Raw genomic sequence first — 20,014 nt, 5'->3', positions numbered from 1 at the left:
GTTTTCCATGTGATATGTGGTCTAGTTGTTGGGAAAATTAACAAATATGAATTTCGACTTTATTTGCAAAATCTCTCTGGAAATTCTTAAAATGGGCATAACTTTTGCATGCGAACTCGGATGAAAAAGTTTTTTATATGAAAAATCATCTACTCGAAAAGTTACATCCGAATTTAACCGGGGGAACCCCGTTAAACATTTTTAGAATCCTCAAAAACCTAACAGAAAAAAAGATACGGGGCTTTTAAGATCTAGAGTGGAAAAAAAATTCAAAAAATTTCAAATTGTGGTCAAACTGTGGTCAAACAATGGTCAAAATAATTATTCTAGAATATTAGTGTTACTAAATAATTATTTCATTTTTTAAAATTTTGGTCAAATCTGGTCAAACTGTGGTCAAACTAATTATTCCAGAAATATTAGTGTTACTAAATAATTATTGTTTTTTAAAACAATAGTTTCAAACTCAAACAGTGAAATGTGTCACTTCATGCTCAAGCTAAATTCCTGAGGGTTAATAGAATTGACATCCTACTATTGTCAGGAAAACAACAAGTGCAGACTTGGAAACGAGGGAGAATAGAATCCGGAAGTTAAGCGTGCTCAGGCTGGAGTAGTGAGAGGATGGGTGACCGTCCGGGAAGTTAGATGATTTGGAATGATGAGGGGTGATTAGAGATTAGAGGATAAATTGAGCAGTGATGAGGGGTGGCAGTGATGAGGGGTGGTGATTAGAGATTAGAGGTTAAAATAAATCAGAAATTTGAAAATAAAAAAAATAAAAAAAATTCACAAAAAAACCAGGTTTAAACCTACAGAGGAGGCCTTTAGTCCCGGTCAGCCACGAGAACCGGGACTAAAGCCTTTAGTCGCGGTTCGTAAGAGGCGCGACTAAGGGGGGGTCTTTAGTCGCGCATATTTAGTCCCGGTTGCACAGCCGGGACTAAAGGCCTTTTTTCTACCAGTGGCTTTGTGCAGTCTGAAAAATAATCCATTTGAGCACATGGTCGGCACGCATGTGCCACAATGCAATACAATACAAACTTGTACAACATAAATCATTAAGTCTGTTCATACATCAGAACAATAAATAGCTAAGTTGCTTTATTTCACTCTTTGGCAATATTGGCCTCAGGGCCTGCTAGTTCCCAGCTAGCAACTTTGCATTAGTTATCATGCTGTTCTTTTTCCTCTGCCTTCTTGCCAAGCTCCAGTATCATATTGGCAGCTGCAGAGCACCTCGCATCATGTGGGGTCGGACAAGGATCACCAGTGATGCTCATCGCAAAATCAGGGCATTTCACACGTACTTCACTGACGTGCATTCCTGAAAGGATAGGAGAGTAACTCATGGATAAGTGCTCAAAAAACAATGTGTGGGAGCTACGAATGAGAGAAGATGGCACTAAATCGAATAGCAGTTCCTGGTTATTGCTAGGTGCAGACCTATTCAGTTCTTAACAAGTGGAATGCAATGAAGTGAGTAGAGGTGGTCTCTGATAGATCCTACAATGGCGCGACACATGTCTTTGGTAACCATGGACCAAACCGCGATGTTGAATAAACATAACACTTGAACAGAACACAGACAAGTGGTTTATAGATCTGACCACTTGAAAACTCTTTTGCCCAAGCATGATACTAACGGGGTGGTATAGGGATTGGATTCAATAAACGCTAATCAGAAAGTATGTGGCACAAGACCCATTTCTATGAAATTCTTTATTATTGTGCCTATATGGTCCAAGAACTCAATGCTTGTTCATTTGGAAAATTATAGAGATAAGAGTAAAGGTATTTACACATACCATCTGCTAGTGAAGGTACTACTGTGTATCTAGGGGCCATCCAATCGCAATCATAACAGATCTCATCAAGCACCTGCATTGACAAGTGTCAAAGGTACAAATGTCATTTAAAACTTTAATGCATCAGTTCAGCGCGAGGTTTCTTACCATGCATTTATTGCGTTGGGCGAGTGCCTCCTTCAAGTTCAATTCCATCCTCCTAGTGCTCTTGGTTATGCCATCATCACCAGAGAAAGCTAGATTGGCAACTTTCATTATATTTGAGCTAGGTTGTTTATATTTCTCCATTATTGACAACAGTACTTCCGTTGTCATCTTCTTTTCTGCATAAGGTTTAAACATGAAGAGTAATGGAAATGAGGAACTCATACATAGTTTGGAATCGCGGGCGAAACTGCCGCAATAGCGGCGCTATCACAAATCTGAAATGGCTACGTGATCTGCATGGCATGGGAAATCGCCGGATCGCGGCACTATCGCCGGAGATCGAGCCATTCCTTCCTTACTCATCGTGGCCAAAATCTCTACCGCAATTTCTGTTCGCTAGCGATTTTAAACTATGAACTCATATAGAAATATCTTCTTGCCAAAATTTGCCACACTTCTAATGGAGGATTTGTCCAGAGTTTAAAGTGAGGAACACGACAATTTAACACATAACTTTCGGAAATATATGGCTCCCAGCAAAACATGCCCACAATGTTTACCACAAAACAATGACAATTCTATAAATGATTATCAATCTAACGATGTTTAGATGTGTAAATGGTAGAATACCTGTCTTAATTTTCTGTATGTCCATATCACATTGAGCACTTCCGTCTTGAAGTATGAATTCCTTACGAAGCTAAAACAAAGAGGGGATGAATTCACATCAGATTCTCAACTAGAACAAAATATAAGAGAAACAAGCATCATTTTTTTCCTGAAACAAAAGAGAAGACATAACATACAATAGAATCCCGTATTTTCCGAATCTCTAGCATGGAATCACGAATCTGATCATTGCTATTCTCCGCGGCGCCACCTTCAATGAAATTATCAACACACAGGTTAAAAACTTGGAGGACCAACAACCAATAAAAGAGAAAACAAGTTGTCTTACGATTGGAACCTGGCACTTCCATGATTTTGCGTTTCAATGCAGCATCCTTCATTAAAACATCATCACGTGGTGCCTGATACAACAACCATTTATTCAAATGACCTAGGTCTATGTTACTCACAATAACATTGAGTGCATAGGAAAAATAAAAATGAATAGTGCAACAACCTAAAATGGAGAGAGAGAGAGAGAGAGAGAGAGAGAGAGAGAGAGAAAGGCACTACTAGAATCTGGTTTTATCCCGAGTTTCAATACTTCACCGAGTTCATTCTGTCAAGAACTCGGCAAACTTCTGTCTGCCAAGTTTGATCGGAAATTGGACTCGGCAATGATAAGCAACTCGGCAGAGCTCTGGCTTTTCCAGGTTCTGATGAAAAACGACTCAGCCAAAAAAAACTCAACAGAATATCAAGTTCGCCGAGTTCCCAACAGAAGGAACTCGGCAAAGTCTGACACGTGGGCCATGTCTTGCAGCAGGCGACGGAGCCGTGACGGCGGCCTTTGTTTGCCGAGTTTCATCTAACGGAAACTCGGTAAACATTTTCCCTAAACTATCACATTTGACCCCTCAAAAGACTAGAACCCCGCTACAAATCTGACGTCAGATTTTTGACCGTGGCAAATCGATCCTTTTATAGCATTTTAGAAAATCTATCACACCTCTCATTCCTAAAAAAGGAAAAAATCTATCACATCTGGGACGCATCAATCATAGAAAGGAAAAAATCTATCACATCTAGCGGTGGGGCAATTAGTAGTGCAGAATCAATTTTGATCGATTTATTGCTAGGAAGCCGCTTGATCTTAGGTGCGAGTAGCAGAGGGAAAAGAACCCGATGCAAGCTAGCTAGCGAGCGGAATCTCAACCCGATTCGTCCAGCCATAGCTGCTTGGGTTCACGCCCGATTCGTCCCCAGCGCATGACGGCATGAGCAACGCCACCCACCATCTTCTTCATCCTGCACCCGACGTGCCCCCACGCTTCCTACCCTCGCCGCTCGCCACCCTCAACTCCGGCACCACCACCAACGAAGGCGGATACGACCAACTAGGACGCAGTCAAGAAAAACTGCGGCGGCGAAATCCCCTCATCTGTCCCTTCCAATCGATCCCCTACCCGTATGTGCATGCGAGATGCGACCCCGGCCCTATACCACGATCAGATCGGATTCAGATTTACCAGGGAGCGCAACAAATATAACAGCAAAGAGCTCCGTCGACGACCTATAGCTAGCAGCCAGGCAAGACGTGCTCCACTCACCTCCTGCACGGCGACGAGTTCCGGGGCCGTGCCGCGCTGCTCCAGTGCCCGCGGCGTCACTCCCTTCACCATCTTCAACTCCCTCCTCTCTTTTTCCGCCCCCAAACTATTCAGCCTCTCTTGCTAGGGTTTGTGGGGGCCAAGTGCGGCGGCTGGGTGGCTTTTGGGCCTTTGTACAAGGAGAGGGCGAAGCGAAAGACAGAAATGGCAGGGCTGGAATGGCTGTTTCTCTGCGAGCGCGTTATTTCCACTTTGAAAGACTACACTAGTTTGTCTCAAAAAAAAAAAAGACTACACTAGTTTGTCTCAAAAAAAAAAAAGACTACACTAGTTTGTCTCAAAAAAAAAAAAGACTACACTAGTTGTCAACCCGACGGACTAGGAATTTTTGGAAGTTTGTAAATATTGTGCATAGAAAGTTTCTATAAGTATATATTTTTTGCTTTAAAATCTTACAAATATTTATAGATATCTTTTAGTACTACCCATTTTCCTAGTGTACAAATAATATATTTTCATGGTATAATATATATCTTTTAGGCCCAGCACCTTCTTCCTCCTGCACCCGACGCATCCTTGCTTCCTACTCCCTCCATTCCAAAATACTTGACTTCCATTTGTCCAAAAATGGATGTACCTATATACTAAAACATGTCTAGATACATCTATAATTTGACAAATAAAGGCATATATTGTGGAACGGAGGGAGTACTCGCCGCCCGCAGCTCCGCCGCCACCACTTGCGGAGGGTATGTTCACACAGCCGCCACCAACAGGACGCATCAGAAGACCAACTAGGATGCACTTGAGCAAAGCTGCGGCGGCAAAATTCGGACGCCGAGGACCTCCCATAGTCGCACGATCGAGTAATCATCAAATCAAACTAGCCGCGTGCAAGCCTTTCAATGTCTGATTCATCTCAGATCTATCCCCTACCACGATCAGATTTAGATTGACTAGTGCAGCCCAACAACAAGAATTAACTCCGTCCGATCTATCCGCTAGAGCAGCCAAAGCCAAGCAATATGAGTGTTTACGTAAACCACGATCAGATCTACCAACTATCCAACCAAAAAGAACTACATGTATGCGTGATCCACTCACCTCCTGCACGACAATGAGTTGCTTCTCTGTGGCCGTGTCGGGTTGCTCCTATGCCCACGGAGTCACTCCCTTCATCTCCGTTACCATCTTCGCCATGTCCGGGGGTTAAATGATTATGCCTTGATCGCCAATACCTAGGTAGGGTTCTGGGGGCTCGCTGCGGCAGTTGGGTGCCTAGCTAGGTGGGTTAGGGTCAAGGGAACGCGCTCACTTGTAGAGGGAATGGAAGAAAGTGGAAAGAGGACAATTGGACAAAGATGGCCAGTGTTGTGCGAGTGCGTGGAAGCGAGGCACAAGCACACACGCGTTCTTTTACCGTATACGGTCTATATATCATGAAGATGATTAATTCCTACCAAAATCATGTCTCATTTCTGTGTTTTCTTTTTCTTTTTTTTCTCTAATGGCAGGATGATACACTCTTTTGCTGACCGGGACCTACTTGGTAAGCAAGAAAAATGAAAACAATTTGAAACTCACAACAAAAGATAAGAGTGATCAAACAACAACACCTAGTAAGCAATCCGCAATACTATGGGACTCAAAGAAGGGAAGAAACAATGAAAGGCGAAACTTCTGAGACCTTTTACGGTACATCTAAATAATAAGAGCCGTCCATTTTCAGTCATTCAATGGATTAGATCCACCCATACTACTAGACAAAATCAGTAGTATATTTTGTTCAAGGGGTAAAATCGGAACATACACTAAACAAATATTGTAAAATTCTAGTACATGCAAACCGTGAAGCCGCTGTGTTTTCTTCTCCTGCTTTGACCGAACGCGATCCATCCATTCTGAGACTGTTACCGCTGTCCTGATCAGGGCGAATACTTCCGGCCGGCCGGAGATGACATGCAACGAAGAGACGATTGTACGTAGAAGATCGTTCCAGGCCAGTACTTTTGACTAAGGAAATAAGCACGAAGCTAGCCAAGCTAGCCTCTCAGATTAATCGATCATGTCCAGATGCACAGTCATGTTAGCACCCAATGGCTTCCCTACGATCACTCGTACGTATACGTACACAAGACGGCGGCTGCACACAAGCAGTCACAACCCTGATCGAATCTCGCCGAAACCTATCGTAACGATTTTGTTGCCACAAGGCACAAGCAACGCATATCCAGGTGATGCCGAGCCGCCGAGACAGGAAGCGGCAGCCTTGGCATGCACAGGGCCGCCGGATGCAGCGGGGAAAGAGGCACTAGTGGGCACTCTGAGCCGCCGCAGAGGGAGCTGCAGCCATGACGGCGTGGCCGATTACGACTATGTGCGGCCACTTCGTGGCTTGTTGATTGCTTTGTAATGCCAAGTTGAATCCCGACGCCATTAGAGCCAACAGAGCTCTGAAGCCTGACCGACTGTTGGATGGACGCCACAGATGACCGGGGACGGCCACGGGAGGTCACAGCGAGGAATTCTATAATAAAGTACCAAACAAAAAATGACAAAACTACCCACTCAATCAACAGTTGAGATGATTATGTACTACCCAGTCCCTGGAGTAGTATGATGTACCGTAAAAAATCTCAAACTTTTTCATTTTATTAGTACTCCCTCCTATTCATAATAAGTGTCAGCAGGTTTGAATTAAAATTACACTTATTTTGGATTAGAGGGAGTAACAAGTAAATGTTTAGTTTGGTGGAAAGAAACATGCACTGTTGCGGCAGTATCAAAAATGTATTAAAAAAAGTACCCAAGATGATATTTCTTCGATGAAAGGAAGTAAAGTATATAGTAGAATCAAATGGAAAAAATAGTAGTATAAATGGTTCAATGAAATTACCGAACCAATAGATGGTAGCGTTGAGCTTGTGTGGTTCAAAACCTCGTCAGGGGAATGATTTGTAAAGCCAGCATCTTGATTGGCATGTGAGATCAGCACTTGATTTGAACCTGGCAAATTATCATCACAACCTATATCTTCTTCCATTACTACTTCTTGAGCCACTAGTTCAGTTTTCACAGGGGATTCATGTTTGTCCCTGCTAAGGGTAAGTTGGGTCCCTCCAGTAACTATCAACTTGTCAGCACAACCTATTTCTTCTTCCATCAAAACTTCTTCCCTCTCTTCATTTTCTACCTGGGCTTTAAATTCTGCCCCTCTAGGAACTGGTGGTAACATGTCACCACAACCTATATTGTCTTCCACAGCCATTTCTTCTACCTCTGCATTTTCCGTTGGAGCTTCAAGTTGAGCCTCTCTAGAAACATCCCCAAGTTGTTGTGAATATATTTTAGTGTACTCTGATGGAGTGGAATTTAGATCCACAGAAAGATTAAGCCCCTCGTCCGACTGCACGGTTATTTCGAAGGTAGGTGTCACACAATGTCCTGGTATTTCATCATATGTGACAAAAGATTAATTTATATGAATTATCTTCATAGTTGCAACATGATAGTAAGAAAGATACCTCTTGGAACTGTAGTGTGATTTGTTTCCAAGGAAGCCATATCATTTACGTTTGACATTCTGCCGCGAGTGTTAATTCCAACTTTAGGAGAAACCACAATGTTGTCGGATTTCTTCTGACGAGCGGTCATCGAGGAGGTTCTCTTCCGAATATTGCGAGAAATCCTGCTCCAGACTACCAAACTACAGTCAGAATATGTGCTTTGAATATGTTGGAACAGTAATGCCTCTTGAATTCATAAGAAACGGCATCACATACTCATTCTTTTGATTCAAAGAAATGGACAAACAGAAAAGGATAAAAAATCTTGGATCTCGATTATAAAGCCTATAGGAATTCTGCAGTCCAAGTGGGCCTCTTCACAAAACTCTTGCACATAAAAAATGAGATGAAAGTTTTTGTCACATGATGACATCCTTATTATATAAGGTAAAAAACACAAGATAGGTAGTTTAACTCGCACAACCACAAATTACTTCTATGTACAGTAAACTCCTTCGAATCGCCTAATGCGCACCCCTGGTATATTGTGGGGAACATGCTAACAAATTTCCCACCACAGTTAGAGGAATGTAAATAAGAAGCTTGAAACTTGGAACAATATTCACATGTGCATGCCACTCTAGTTTTTGCTAAACTTATTGTGCCCCAAATGGCCAGCATATGATTTCAAATATAGGCTTTAAATTGACAATGAACTACCTAAAATTAGAATGTGGATGCATCACAATTTTTTCTTACCATTAAGGGGATACTGGTATGTACTTGGATGTGTTTGTACGAAATAATTATCAATAGAAATCATATGGACAATGGCAAAGTATGAAGACACCGAATGGCCACGACATATATGTTGTGTGAAAACGTCTATAAATCTACTGACATGTATTTTGTTTAAGTATTCACAAAAATTATAAGAATGCAGCAATTTTATCATTTACCATTGGAACTTGAGCAAACAAGAATAACAAATACCATATGGAAATAAAAGGTCAGAATAGAGAACGATCAACTTTAGCCACTACATACACAACCAATCTTTGGACTGCTAAATCTAGGAGCACAACTCCGGAGAAACAAGATGGCAATGGCAAGACTTAACAAATGGAACTTTCTTGTGATTATCACATCCTTGAGAGTTCACTACCAAATCGAGAACACGCCGCTATAACTTCAACTCTTGCTATGGTTCCTAGCTACTATAGTCAGGATAGATTGTACGAGAGATTCTAAGACCTTTTACATGGGATGTAGGAACTATATATGACTTGTTAGATTGAAGACATGAGACATGAGAGTAACTACCACATGGAGGGATTGTGGAGGAGATCCCAAGAGATACACATCCCTTGACATTATTTAATAAAAGAACTGACTTATGGCCATGTGAATCATAACTGAAAATAGAATCTCGAGAAATCAAAGGCTTCAAAACGCTACGAAGAAGTAGAATCACATAGCTCCATCTTAATCCAAACTACCCGGCGCTCAATCAAACTGCTATAAGGTAACACAACAATGAAAGATATATAATGTCATTACACTTCAAAAGTTGTGGTGGGGCTCCAATGATGGTGGTAGGGATGAATTTGAAAGAAGTACAATATATGATGTAGTTCACTAGTCAGGTAAAAACATGTGGAAAGCCTCATAAGACAAACAAGAATGGAAACATTGAATCAACAAAAATAAATCAACCATCCAAAAAGGTACTACAATTTGATCGATATTTCTAGTAAAATTAGTACAGATGTTGCAGTGCCAAATCGAGAACGCCGCCATACCTCAAACTCTTGGTATGGCTCCAGCCAACTGTAATTGGGATCGGCCGCGTGGAGAGATGTCAAGTACTGATAGAAGGATTGTCGGGTGCAGAGATGGCCTGGTAGATTGGTGGCGGCTATTATGGATGCCAAGATTCAAACCCTAACACACCAAGTTGAAGGATCAAAGGGTAGGTTTAGAAGTGTTATGCGCAAAGGCAAGATTGTGGGATGAGCGGGGGTGTTATTGGGATCTCGAGCGCTGGGAGGAGACCGAGCATAGGAGAAGAAATGTCATTGGAGATGGAGAGTTGGTGGAGGATGAGAGGGAAATGACGATGGAGATGAGGAAAGGGACGGGCTAAGTTGGGGCAATTTTAAGGGGGGGGGGGGGCGCGTTTGTTTGTTTCTTTTTAGAGAAGGAAAGCGCGTTTGTTTGTTGGAAGCACAAGAAAGTCATGTTTTCATTCCCTTCTTCTTTCTGTTTTTTTGCTGCCTTGATTAGGAATCTTTTATTGGTGCCAGCTTAGAATATATGCAGAGAGGAATGGTTTAGGGGATCTCATGATATGCACATCCCCTAGTATTATTTGATTAAGAAAACAAAAGTATGTTCACATGAATCACAATTGGAAATATAATCTCTGATCAAATTTAAAGGGAAACCGAAGGCTCAAAAAAGCTACCAGGAGAAACTAAAATCACCTAGCTCCTTAATCCAAACAACTCATTTCTCGACGAAAACTGCTACAAGGTCACACAATAAGGAAAGGTGATGATGTGCTTCACTTCGAGAAGAGCAGTAGCACTGTGGCAGCCTCCCATGAGGGTGCAAGAACAGCTTTGGAGAGAGCACCATTACAATACTCCCTCTATTTCTTTTCTTTTTACACCGTTGTCTAAAGTTGAACTCTTCAAAGTTGGATCAAAATTATATTAAAAAAATTAACATTTGCAATACAAAATTAATATAATCAAATCCATCATGGAATATATGTTCCTTCCTATATGTTCATATTATATTCATTTGATGTTGTAAATCCTGATATTTTTTAATTTAAATTTGGACGTACTTTACGAATTTGACTTTAGAGAAATCTAGTATGCATAGTAAAAAGAAAAGGAGGAAGTATATGTTGTAGTTAATGTTAAGAGCCAGAAAACCTAGTGAGACAAGGAAAAATCCGTCATTAAATTAACAAAAAAAATTCCCAAAAAGGTGCTATAAACTTGGGAAAATGGAACCCACCACCCAAACAAGTTCAAATAAATGTGTCTAAAACATAGGGAAACAAAATATAAACTGATAATAATGTGTGAGCACATGACTGAAAACATGTGCAGAGCATGATTCTGCCGTCCCAAATATAAGTCGTATTAGTTTGTCTTTAAGTCAAACATAAAAGTTCGGCAAAAAAAAAAAGAAAAATATCAGCACTTGCAATACCAAATAAATACACTACAAAAACAGGTGTATCTACTGACACTGATTGGGTATTGTAGGTGTTGATGTAAGTTCTAATTAAGACAAAACTAATACAGTATATATGACTCGTACTCCCTCCGTTCCTAAATGTAAGTCTTTTTAAACATTTCAAATGGACTACAACATACGGATGTATGTAGACATATTTTAGAATATAGATTCACTCATTTTGCTCCATATGTAGTCACTTGTTGGAATCTCTAAAAAGACTTATATTTGGAAACAGAGGGAGTATTTTGGAAGGAGGGAATACAGGATGATTTCATCGAATACTCATTGGTACAAAAACTAATAATTTGATGATTGTGTACATGCATTAGGTACAGATCACAACAACAGACTCAACTGTAAACAAGGCAAAGTGACTGAAGCAGATTTCAGGATTTTCACACCACCAGTGGCCGTTACTGTAACAATCTGCTCGTTGGAGTTTGATTGGTTATTCTCATTCTGCTAACATGTGAATATCAGGCAGTAACATATTCACACAAGACATTGTTGGGCATGCTGTCATTGATTGATTTTTCCCAGTAAAATCAGTACAAATTTTGCTCCGCACCAAGATCACAGGAAAGGTTTTTCATACACTGCGTCAACCCCTTCGATTGAGTTTACATCATGCTGCTAAAACTGTCTTCAGCTGAATTTTCAGATGTCTAAGAAGAAAGAGTGGTCTGGTACCATGACCAGTAGTTTATCCGCAGGGGATCACATTTCTGCAGGATTGAGCAGACAGCTACTGCAATATCAGCATGTCCCGTTTCAGGATCAGAGTTCTCCATTGCTTCGATGGTTCCTTTAAGTTCATTCGAAGGCTGCAAACCCATGCGAAGAAGATCAAGCAGGAAGCTCAAAGCAAATACGCATGTCCAATCCTTATTCAGGACCTTGAGGCAAGCATCAGAAATGCGATTATCAGCCACCAGCAAATTGTTATCATCCTTATATAAACCTCTGAGGTATCTCCAGGGGCTTTCATTCTGAGGGTTCACCATAATGGCCTCAACTGTGTAATCTACTTCTGAGTCGCGCATTGCCGCAAGGCCCCCAAGAATTGGTGATCGTGTTACCACAAGGTATCTCTGTTGCAACAACAAAAAAACATAAGTATAATTCTGAATATTTGGCCTAATTCCTCATCAGTAGAAAAAGGCACTCGCAAGGAAGAAGTTGGTTACCAGGTAAAACCAAAATCAATAAAAAGTTAATAAATCAAGAATAAGAATGGAGATTGCAAGGCTGTTTTGATGAAATTAAGGCACGATGATCCATGAAACTCTACCGATGGTGAAGAATCTGAAGTGAAACACACAAGAAAGCATCCAAAGAAGGACAAGCAAATGACCTGATTCCAAGCTGAGTTATTGAAGACATCTTCCTCAAGAAGCTGGTTGCAGTACTGCAGTTCACTCTCCCATCCACCCAATGCTTGAAGAACCCACTGCAACAATTATAGCAAATCAATTACATTATTATAACCAATACTCTCTTGGTCCTACAATTGCTTAGTACAGCAGCCAGGCGAGAAGTAACAAGCTTAAAGGATACAAACATCCAACTTGTACTGAACATCAAAAGGAGATAATGCATACCTGCCTATGGGACCAAGCATGGTAGTTTTTAGCATCCATAGCAAGTATCTTCCTTGTGAAGTCATGTTCACTATTTGCAGCATCTGGTCCTATTTTCTCAGCAAGCCATCTCTTGTGATGCCTGAGGGGAAAATATCCCTGGAGGATTAGTTGGAATTTCAGCACAGAGAAAGAAAAGAGTGAGTTTGAATTATGAAAGGATAAAAATATAAGCAAGTGGTAACTCATGCAGAACTCCACAGCGGCCAAATAGGAGATTAGTTTCTTGTCAAACGCTTGATGTAAAATTAAGCTTATTGCATGGGACTCACCAGACTTGGTAATTTTTTGGATTAGATTCAGCAATTTGGTCCACAAAATGCATTTCTAGCAATAAATCAGCATCCAGTGCCTCTAGAACAACGCGCCTGAAATGCCATACCTATCAAGCAGAAAAGTAACCACCAAGTTAACAAGAATAGCCACTAAAAGGATGGATGTGGATCCAAAGAAAATGCACCACGCTGGCTACAAAACAACGGCAAACTATACCGACAGAAAATCAAACTCCAGCCACATTGCTCTGTCTTCCTACACTAAACTGGAAACCACAGAAATCAAATGGGCTAAACAGCAAGCCGGAACCCTCTTTCTAGAGTAGAGACTCCACTCTTACCTCTAAACAACGCCGCCCGCCGATAGCATAGCTGGATCGCCCTCCACATCACACTCAGCCATCCACCTACCTACTGCCTGTTACACTAATTCGAAGCCTCGTCTACTAAACGTCACACTCAGCCATCCACCTACCTACTGCCTGTTACACTAATTTGAAGCCTCGTCTACTAAAAGCAAAGTTTTAAATAGCACGAGATAGCACGCATTATCGGCGCTGTAGTGGCCAGGAAAGGGGCTGCGCTACGATACGCTGCTCGAGTGCCTTCGCACGCTAATAGCGTCGCTAAGAGTTATTTAGCGCTAAATTTCTGCATAGAAATAGCATTAGCGTCCCGCTTCGATCCAAAAAATTTAGCCCAAAATTGAAAGAGCCAAGTGGGCTAAAGCCCAAAAGTCGTTCCCGATAACCCCCTCCTCCTGTGGATCGAATCGAACCCTACCTCATTCCCCCCGTTCTCTGAAGCGAATGGCGGCGCCACTGGCGATGGGCGATGGCCACCGGCTGCGGACGTCGACGGCGTCCTGAGCAGCTCACGGCTTCCCCTTCTCCCGGCCTCCCTTCCCCAGGTCGCCCACATCCCCTCCCCCAAGTCGTCGGGCTCCTCTTCCTTAGGTCGCCGCCGGACTCGACTCAGATCGCCGGCCTTGCCCAGGGCGCCGCCGGACTCTCCCATGGCCCTGCTGCATCAACTCCACTACTTCATCAATCATCATCCAGATCCGGCCTCTACTGCCACCATGATCTCGCAAACAGATGGTAAGCTTTGGCAGTATGGGTTGATGTATGGATTGCAAATTTAGTGCATCACTAGGCGCTGTTACACTGTCTCCTTTCAGTCAGCCTAAGATTTATTGACATCTAGTAAATCAAGCTTCTTGATGCAGCACATGTCTTAATGCATAGTAGTTACCATGGTTTGTTTCAGGTCATTGAATATTATTAGTGCAGCCATGTGTCATTTTTTAGAAGGCAGTGTATTGTAAGCCTAGTTTATCGTTTTGCAAGGCACTACACACACACACACACACACCAGATTGATGTGAGCAAGGGTAGACCATTGTAGCAAGGCTAGTTTAATTGATCAAAGCTCTCTGTCTTAAATTCTTCACTTCATAATTGTCACGCAGATTGATGAATTGTACTACTGTCATGGAGCGGTCTATTGTAACTTTGTAATTGAACTACATGGAGTGGTGTATTGTAAGTGAGCAACTAGTGGTTAAGTGTTGCTTCAGTAACTAATTTTATTTCCTGTCAGTATCTAATTTATTTATTTTTGCGTAGGTGTGGGTGGCTCAAGCGTTGCTTCCGTAACAGCACCTCCACCCGCTCAAGATGTAGACTCGGATGATCCTGCGTGGAAGTATTGCGCTCTTGTAGATGCGAATAAGAAGCATTTGCTGAAGTGCAATTATTGTGACAAGATATGCACATCTGGCGTTACAAGGATAAAGTTTCACCTTTCAACCATCAAGAATTGTGGTGTCACAGGATGCCCGAAGGTTCCTAATGATGTCAGGCTGGAGATGGTAGCTTTGCTCCTAAAGAGTGCTGAGCTTTAGGAAAAAAGGATCGAGGGATTGGAGGCGGTCAGAACTAGTGTTGACTTAGATCACTCAGATGGAGAAAACCAAATGGATGAAGATGATGGCAATCAGGTTGTGGTGTTGAGGTCAAAACCAAACACAAGCAGCTCAAGGGGTGGCCCTATGGACAAATTCTGCAAGCCTAGCATCGAAGAAAGTGTTAAGGGGAATCAAAAAAGAAATTGTGAAACCCAAAAGGTTTAATCAAAGGTGTCCACTCAGAAAAGAGAAGAGAGGAGGAATAGAGCTTGTGAGTATATATGACGATTTTTCTATGAAGCTAGCATCCCACATAACACTGCCACACTTCCTAGCTTTCCGCTTATGCTTGAGGCCATCGGAGATTTCGGCAATGACTTGGATGGGCCTAGTGCATATAAGATGAGTGGACCATTCTTGCAGAAAAGAAAGAAGAAGATGTTGGATTTATTCAAATCCCATAAGCAAGCATGGGAGCACACGGGGTGTACCGTAATGACAGATGCATGGACAGATAGGAAAGGCAGGGGAGTAATGAACCTTGTTGTTCATAGTGTTCAAGGACCCTTGTTTTTGAATTCAGTTGATTGCTCATCTGTAAAAAAATGGCAAATACATTTTTGACCTTGCTGATGATTGCATTGAAGATATAGGGGCAGAAAAGGTTATTCAAGTGGTGACCGACAATGCTAGTGTCAATGTAGCAGCAGCAAGTCTAATGAAAGCAAAGAGACCTTCCATTTTTTGGAATAGCTCATTCTATTGATCTCATGTTGGAGGACACAGGGAAGCTTGGATCGGTTGACAAAATAATTGCCCGAGCAAGGAAAGTAACTGTGTTCTTATATGCTCACACAAGGGTGTTAGCTTTGATGAGAAAAACACTTGGGAAAGACTTGGTGCGCTCAGGCATTACTAGATTTGCCACGGCTTATCTCAATCTCAAAAGCTTGCAAGACAACAAGAGGGAAATGCTTAAACTATTCAGATCAGATGAGCTACATGAAATGGGTTACTTAGAGAAGGACAAGGGGAAGATAGCTCACAAAGTGGTGCAATCGGAATCCTTTCGGAAAGGAGTTGACATTGCTGTCAACTACTTTGAGCCAATGGCTAATGTGCTGAGAAGAATGGATAGCGATGTGCCAGCTATGGGATTCCTCCATGGTTGTATGTTGGATGCAAAAAAGGAAATTTCAGTGCTGTTTGATAATGATGAGAGTCGCTTCAAATGCGTTATTGATATCATTGACAAGAGATGGGATAGCAAACTCAAGTAGCCGCTACATTTGGCTGGATACTTTCTGAACCCCTTCTATTATTATCCAAACAAAACTGCAATCGAGAACGATGGATCATTTAGAGCAGTCGTGATCCATAGAATTACAAAGTTGGTTCAACATCAAAAAACTCAAGAAGAGACTATTGATGAACTCGACAAATACCAAGAGGAGGAGGACTCCTTTGGAATGGACATTGCCGTACAGCAGAGAAGAAGGAAAACCTTTGATCCATGTAAAGCGTTGTTGCTGAAATCTTGTGATGTTATTTAATATCACTTTCTTTGTTCTCCTTCTTATACTTCTCTAACTAATAATCTATTGATGTCTTAACACAGCTAAATGGTGGTTGAATTATGGCACATGTGCACTCAAGTTGAAGAAGATTGCAATGAAAATTCTCACTTTGACATACAGCTCCTCAGCTTGTGAGAGAAACTGGTCAGCATTTGAACAAGCAAGAAATGCAACTACAAAATATAGTTCATTTCTCTTCTCACATTGATACCATGTGTTCCATACTTAATTTTCTTCCACCTACACAGGTTCATAAAAAGAAGCGCAGCAGGCTACTCCATGATAGGATGAGTGATCTTGTCTTTATCAAGTTCAACTCTAGGATGAAGCATCTGAAAGAGAACAAGCGTAGAGATCCAATAGAGAAAACAATCGTGGATGTTCTCAAGGATGAAGACAATGAGTTCATCACCGGGATTGTTCCCAATGACAATGTTGATGAACATGTTGGCAATGAAGATCAAGCCCAACAAGAGAGAGCTTCGACATCACAAGCACAAAGAAAAAAGAAGAGGGGGCCTACTGGGGCCTACTGCACCCCCTAAAAAGAAGAGGAGGAAGAGCATCCGTTCTCTCCTTAATAGCATCGATGAAGAAGCTATCCTTTCCGCCTCTTCCAATTCTTCTTCAGAATCAGAAGATGAGTATCCCTCTGCCCTAGCTGACTCAGATTAATTGCATGGATGCCAACCAAATCACTTATGTTATGTGTGCAAGTGTGACTTGTCAAGTTAGTTCTTAGTTGGTTGAACTTCTGTTGCTTCGGCGGGAATCCAAACTTTGCTTTGATTTGTTATGTAATGACTTGCTGGATGTTGACTTGATGGCTTTGTTATGTAATGCCAAACTTATGAACCATGTCCTGCATTTTGAATTTGTGATGTGTTGCTAACTTGTTATATACTTCTATGTAGCTGTTCTTTGCTTTGCATTATGATTTATGCCTTCCTGGTTGCTGCTATAGTGTAGTGTATGATATTCTCTATCGATTTGGCTGGATGCTAATTGATTTGCTGGTTGCTGCTATAGTGTGCGGTCAATTGTCAAGTATATATTAATTTCATGCCTGATTATATGTTTATTTTTTTTCCCAAATGATAAGTGCCACACGTGTGGCACGAAGTAACACCGCCCTGACGTTTTTTACACTAAAGTTGCCATTCGAGAAAAAAATACAAACCCATGCTCCACAACTAAAGTTGCCATCCTCTTGTAACTAAAGTTGCCATCAAAAAAGTCAGGGCGGAATTGCTTTGTGGCACTTATCAGGGTCCTATTTTTTTTATTAATTTAGCTGAAACGCTAAATGGGGCATATAGCGCATAGCGTTTCACACACTTTAGCCGAGCCGATGCTAAGAAGCTTAGCGCACTATTTAAAAGTTTGACTAAATGCCATGGGTCACAACTATACTGGATCAGGACCTCAGCGTACACAGTTGAAGCAATTCCTGAACAATTGAAACTCCACGGGACAGTTCCATGGTTCCAGTCCACAACGGTTCCTCCGTCTTACCTACACTAAATCAGGGGCCACAGTAATCGAAGGGCTAAACAGCAAGCCGGATCCCTCTTTCAAGAGCAGAGACTCCACTGTTATCTCTAAGACGAGGTCGCATGACGATGGCATTGCTGGAGCGGCCTCCACGTCACACTCGGCTATCCGCCACTACCTACTGCCGTTGCACTGATCTGAAGCCTCCTCTACTAAAAGCCATGGGTGACAGTTACACTGGATCGGGACCTAAGCAAAGCAGCTGAAGCAATTCCCAAACAACTGAACATCCACGGAAGGCGAGAACAGGCAGGGACAGTGAATAGCCTTACAGTGTAGTTGCCGGGGTTGAGGTGGATGGCGTCGGCGGTGAGGCGGAGGGCGCGGGGGCTGCGCTCGCCGGCGGCGTAGAGGGCGCGGAAGTAGTCCATGACCTCGTGGAAGTCGCCGCGGTAGGCGATGGAGACGACGGGGCAGGGCCCGTCGGCCTGCGGCAGCGGCGCCACGTCCGCCAGCTCCGGGCGCCGGCTCGGCGGCACCCACTCCTCCTCCCCCTCCTCCCCCGACGACGACCCCATGGATGCTCTGCTCGGCTCTCGCGCGCGCGTGGGAGATAGAGATCTAGGTTTTCTCCTCTCTCTCTCTCTCTGCTTTTTTTTCGTTCGTGGGGGCTGTGTACTTTGCGATGGACGTCACAGCGAATCCAAAGTTTTCCGTGCGTGCCTGGAGTCGGATGCTCTTCGGCTTTTTGGCCGTGGGGAAGTTTTCCGGTTTGGGTAGACTGGCTCGGAGCTGCAACAACACAAGCAATTTTCCCGGTTTGGGATGCTCACGAGTATCACGAGCCCGCACACGTCCGCACAACCCAAGCAAAACATATTCGTGCGAGAGCGCCCCACTGATCACACGTTCCAAACCACCCAAAAACCGGCACGGCACAAATTCAAGAATCTCTATGTGGGCAAATTCATGGATTTTAGTGTCTCTTTGAGTTGTAGGACCCACTTGTCAGGGCTGACATGGCGGCAAAGTCAACTCCGTTTATTTTGACTGTTATATTTACTGTTATTAATGGTGAGACCCACACGTGGGCATCCTTCTCCTCTTTCTCTCTTAGGCATTTCAACGAACATCTCGTTTTCGTCACCCACAGGGGTTTCACCTGTAATAACGACAAATATAACAGCCAAAAAAGGAGTTGACTCTATCGCCACGTCAGCCCTACCAAGTGGGCCCCGTATGTCATAAATGCGCAAAAAAATAGCTTCAGCTGGTAGTTTTTTGTTGTCGTTTTGAAAGTGGTAGTTCTGTGGGGCCAAAACCTAAAATGTGGTGGTTTTTTTACAAATATAATCCTTCCAAACAGACAAAGTTATAGTGATACCGCCACCGAAAAGATGAGCATTGCCACATCTCTCCTCCTCCCCGCTTCGTTGTTGCATCATCATGTTCCTGTACTCATAGGGAGCCTATGTGCCCTCACGAAGGTCCCTGGAGCCTATGTGTCCCCCCAGGGAGTATCGAACGAGCAATCAATACAGTTCTCTCTAGGTGTCCGCTCTAGCGGGAGGTTTTGCACGACAACAGCTAGCCTAGAATCTAGGGAGTGCGCGAGAAAAAGAATGAAATGGACTAGGCTCACTTAGCTACCTTCTACAAGAAAATATTGTCATCCACAAAAACTATATTTTTTTGAAACACAAAGGTGGAAAATGCATAAATTTCACAGGAGAAATTTCATAAATTGCCAGCCCATATAATTGCCACATCAAACAATTGTAACAAAATAAGACTAAAAATGCATAGATTTGTTGGGCAAAAAATGCAGGGACCCTAGATTTCCATCTCAAACAATATTAATTTAAAAATGCATAAATTTGCCAACAAAAAAGTGCATGAAATTTTCAGGAACCTAAATTGTCGTAACATGGAATTTGCCATGTGATAAGTACAAACTATTCTAAATTTGTCATGTGATGATTACAAAAATTCCTAAATTTCCATGTTTTGGATACAAAAATCTTGAATAAGAATCTTTCTCGATTTGCCATGTGATGACTACAATTTTGTGAAAAGTTGCCATGTTTTAGAGGAACATAATTGCTAAATTGACATGTGCTTATTGCAGAAGTTTCAAAAACTGCCACCTTTTTAGGGGGAAAATCCCAAATTTTCCATGAC

General features: G+C 42.3%; 2 protein-coding genes across 3 annotated transcripts; both read right to left on the bottom strand.

Moving 5' to 3' along the window:
* Positions 1–969: 969 nt before the first annotated feature.
* LOC123125152 (uncharacterized) lies at positions 970–4,377 on the bottom strand. Of its 2 annotated transcripts, none has more exons than XM_044545680.1 (7): positions 4,175–4,377; positions 2,914–2,986; positions 2,762–2,835; positions 2,586–2,655; positions 1,956–2,131; positions 1,809–1,881; positions 970–1,327 (listed from the first exon to the last, which is right to left on the bottom strand). In XM_044545680.1, the coding sequence occupies exons 1-7, from the start codon at positions 4,244–4,246 to the stop codon at positions 1,167–1,169; spliced, it is 699 nt and encodes a 232-aa protein (XP_044401615.1). In that variant the 5' UTR covers positions 4,247–4,377; the 3' UTR covers positions 970–1,166. The 2 variants fall into 2 exon arrangements, with proteins under 2 accessions (XP_044401615.1, XP_044401616.1); XM_044545681.1 differs by having other exon boundaries at positions 2,923–2,986; positions 4,175–4,364.
* Positions 4,378–11,207: 6,830 nt separating this feature from the next.
* LOC123122168 (protein farnesyltransferase/geranylgeranyltransferase type-1 subunit alpha) lies at positions 11,208–18,530 on the bottom strand. The gene is made up of 5 exons (XM_044542306.1): positions 18,166–18,530; positions 12,851–12,960; positions 12,540–12,660; positions 12,293–12,388; positions 11,208–12,029 (listed from the first exon to the last, which is right to left on the bottom strand). Exons 1-5 carry the CDS (start codon positions 18,409–18,411, stop codon positions 11,604–11,606), a joined length of 999 nt encoding a protein of 332 aa, XP_044398241.1. The 5' UTR covers positions 18,412–18,530; the 3' UTR covers positions 11,208–11,603.
* Between the last annotated feature and the right edge of the window lie 1,484 nt (positions 18,531–20,014).

This window comes from Triticum aestivum, chromosome 5D (genome assembly GCF_018294505.1).
Source record: "Triticum aestivum cultivar Chinese Spring chromosome 5D, IWGSC CS RefSeq v2.1, whole genome shotgun sequence".
In the NCBI taxonomy this organism is placed as follows: domain Eukaryota; kingdom Viridiplantae; phylum Streptophyta; class Magnoliopsida; order Poales; family Poaceae; genus Triticum; species Triticum aestivum.
Note: the sequence above shows the minus strand (reverse complement) of the source record. Positions and strands in the feature narration are given on the sequence as shown.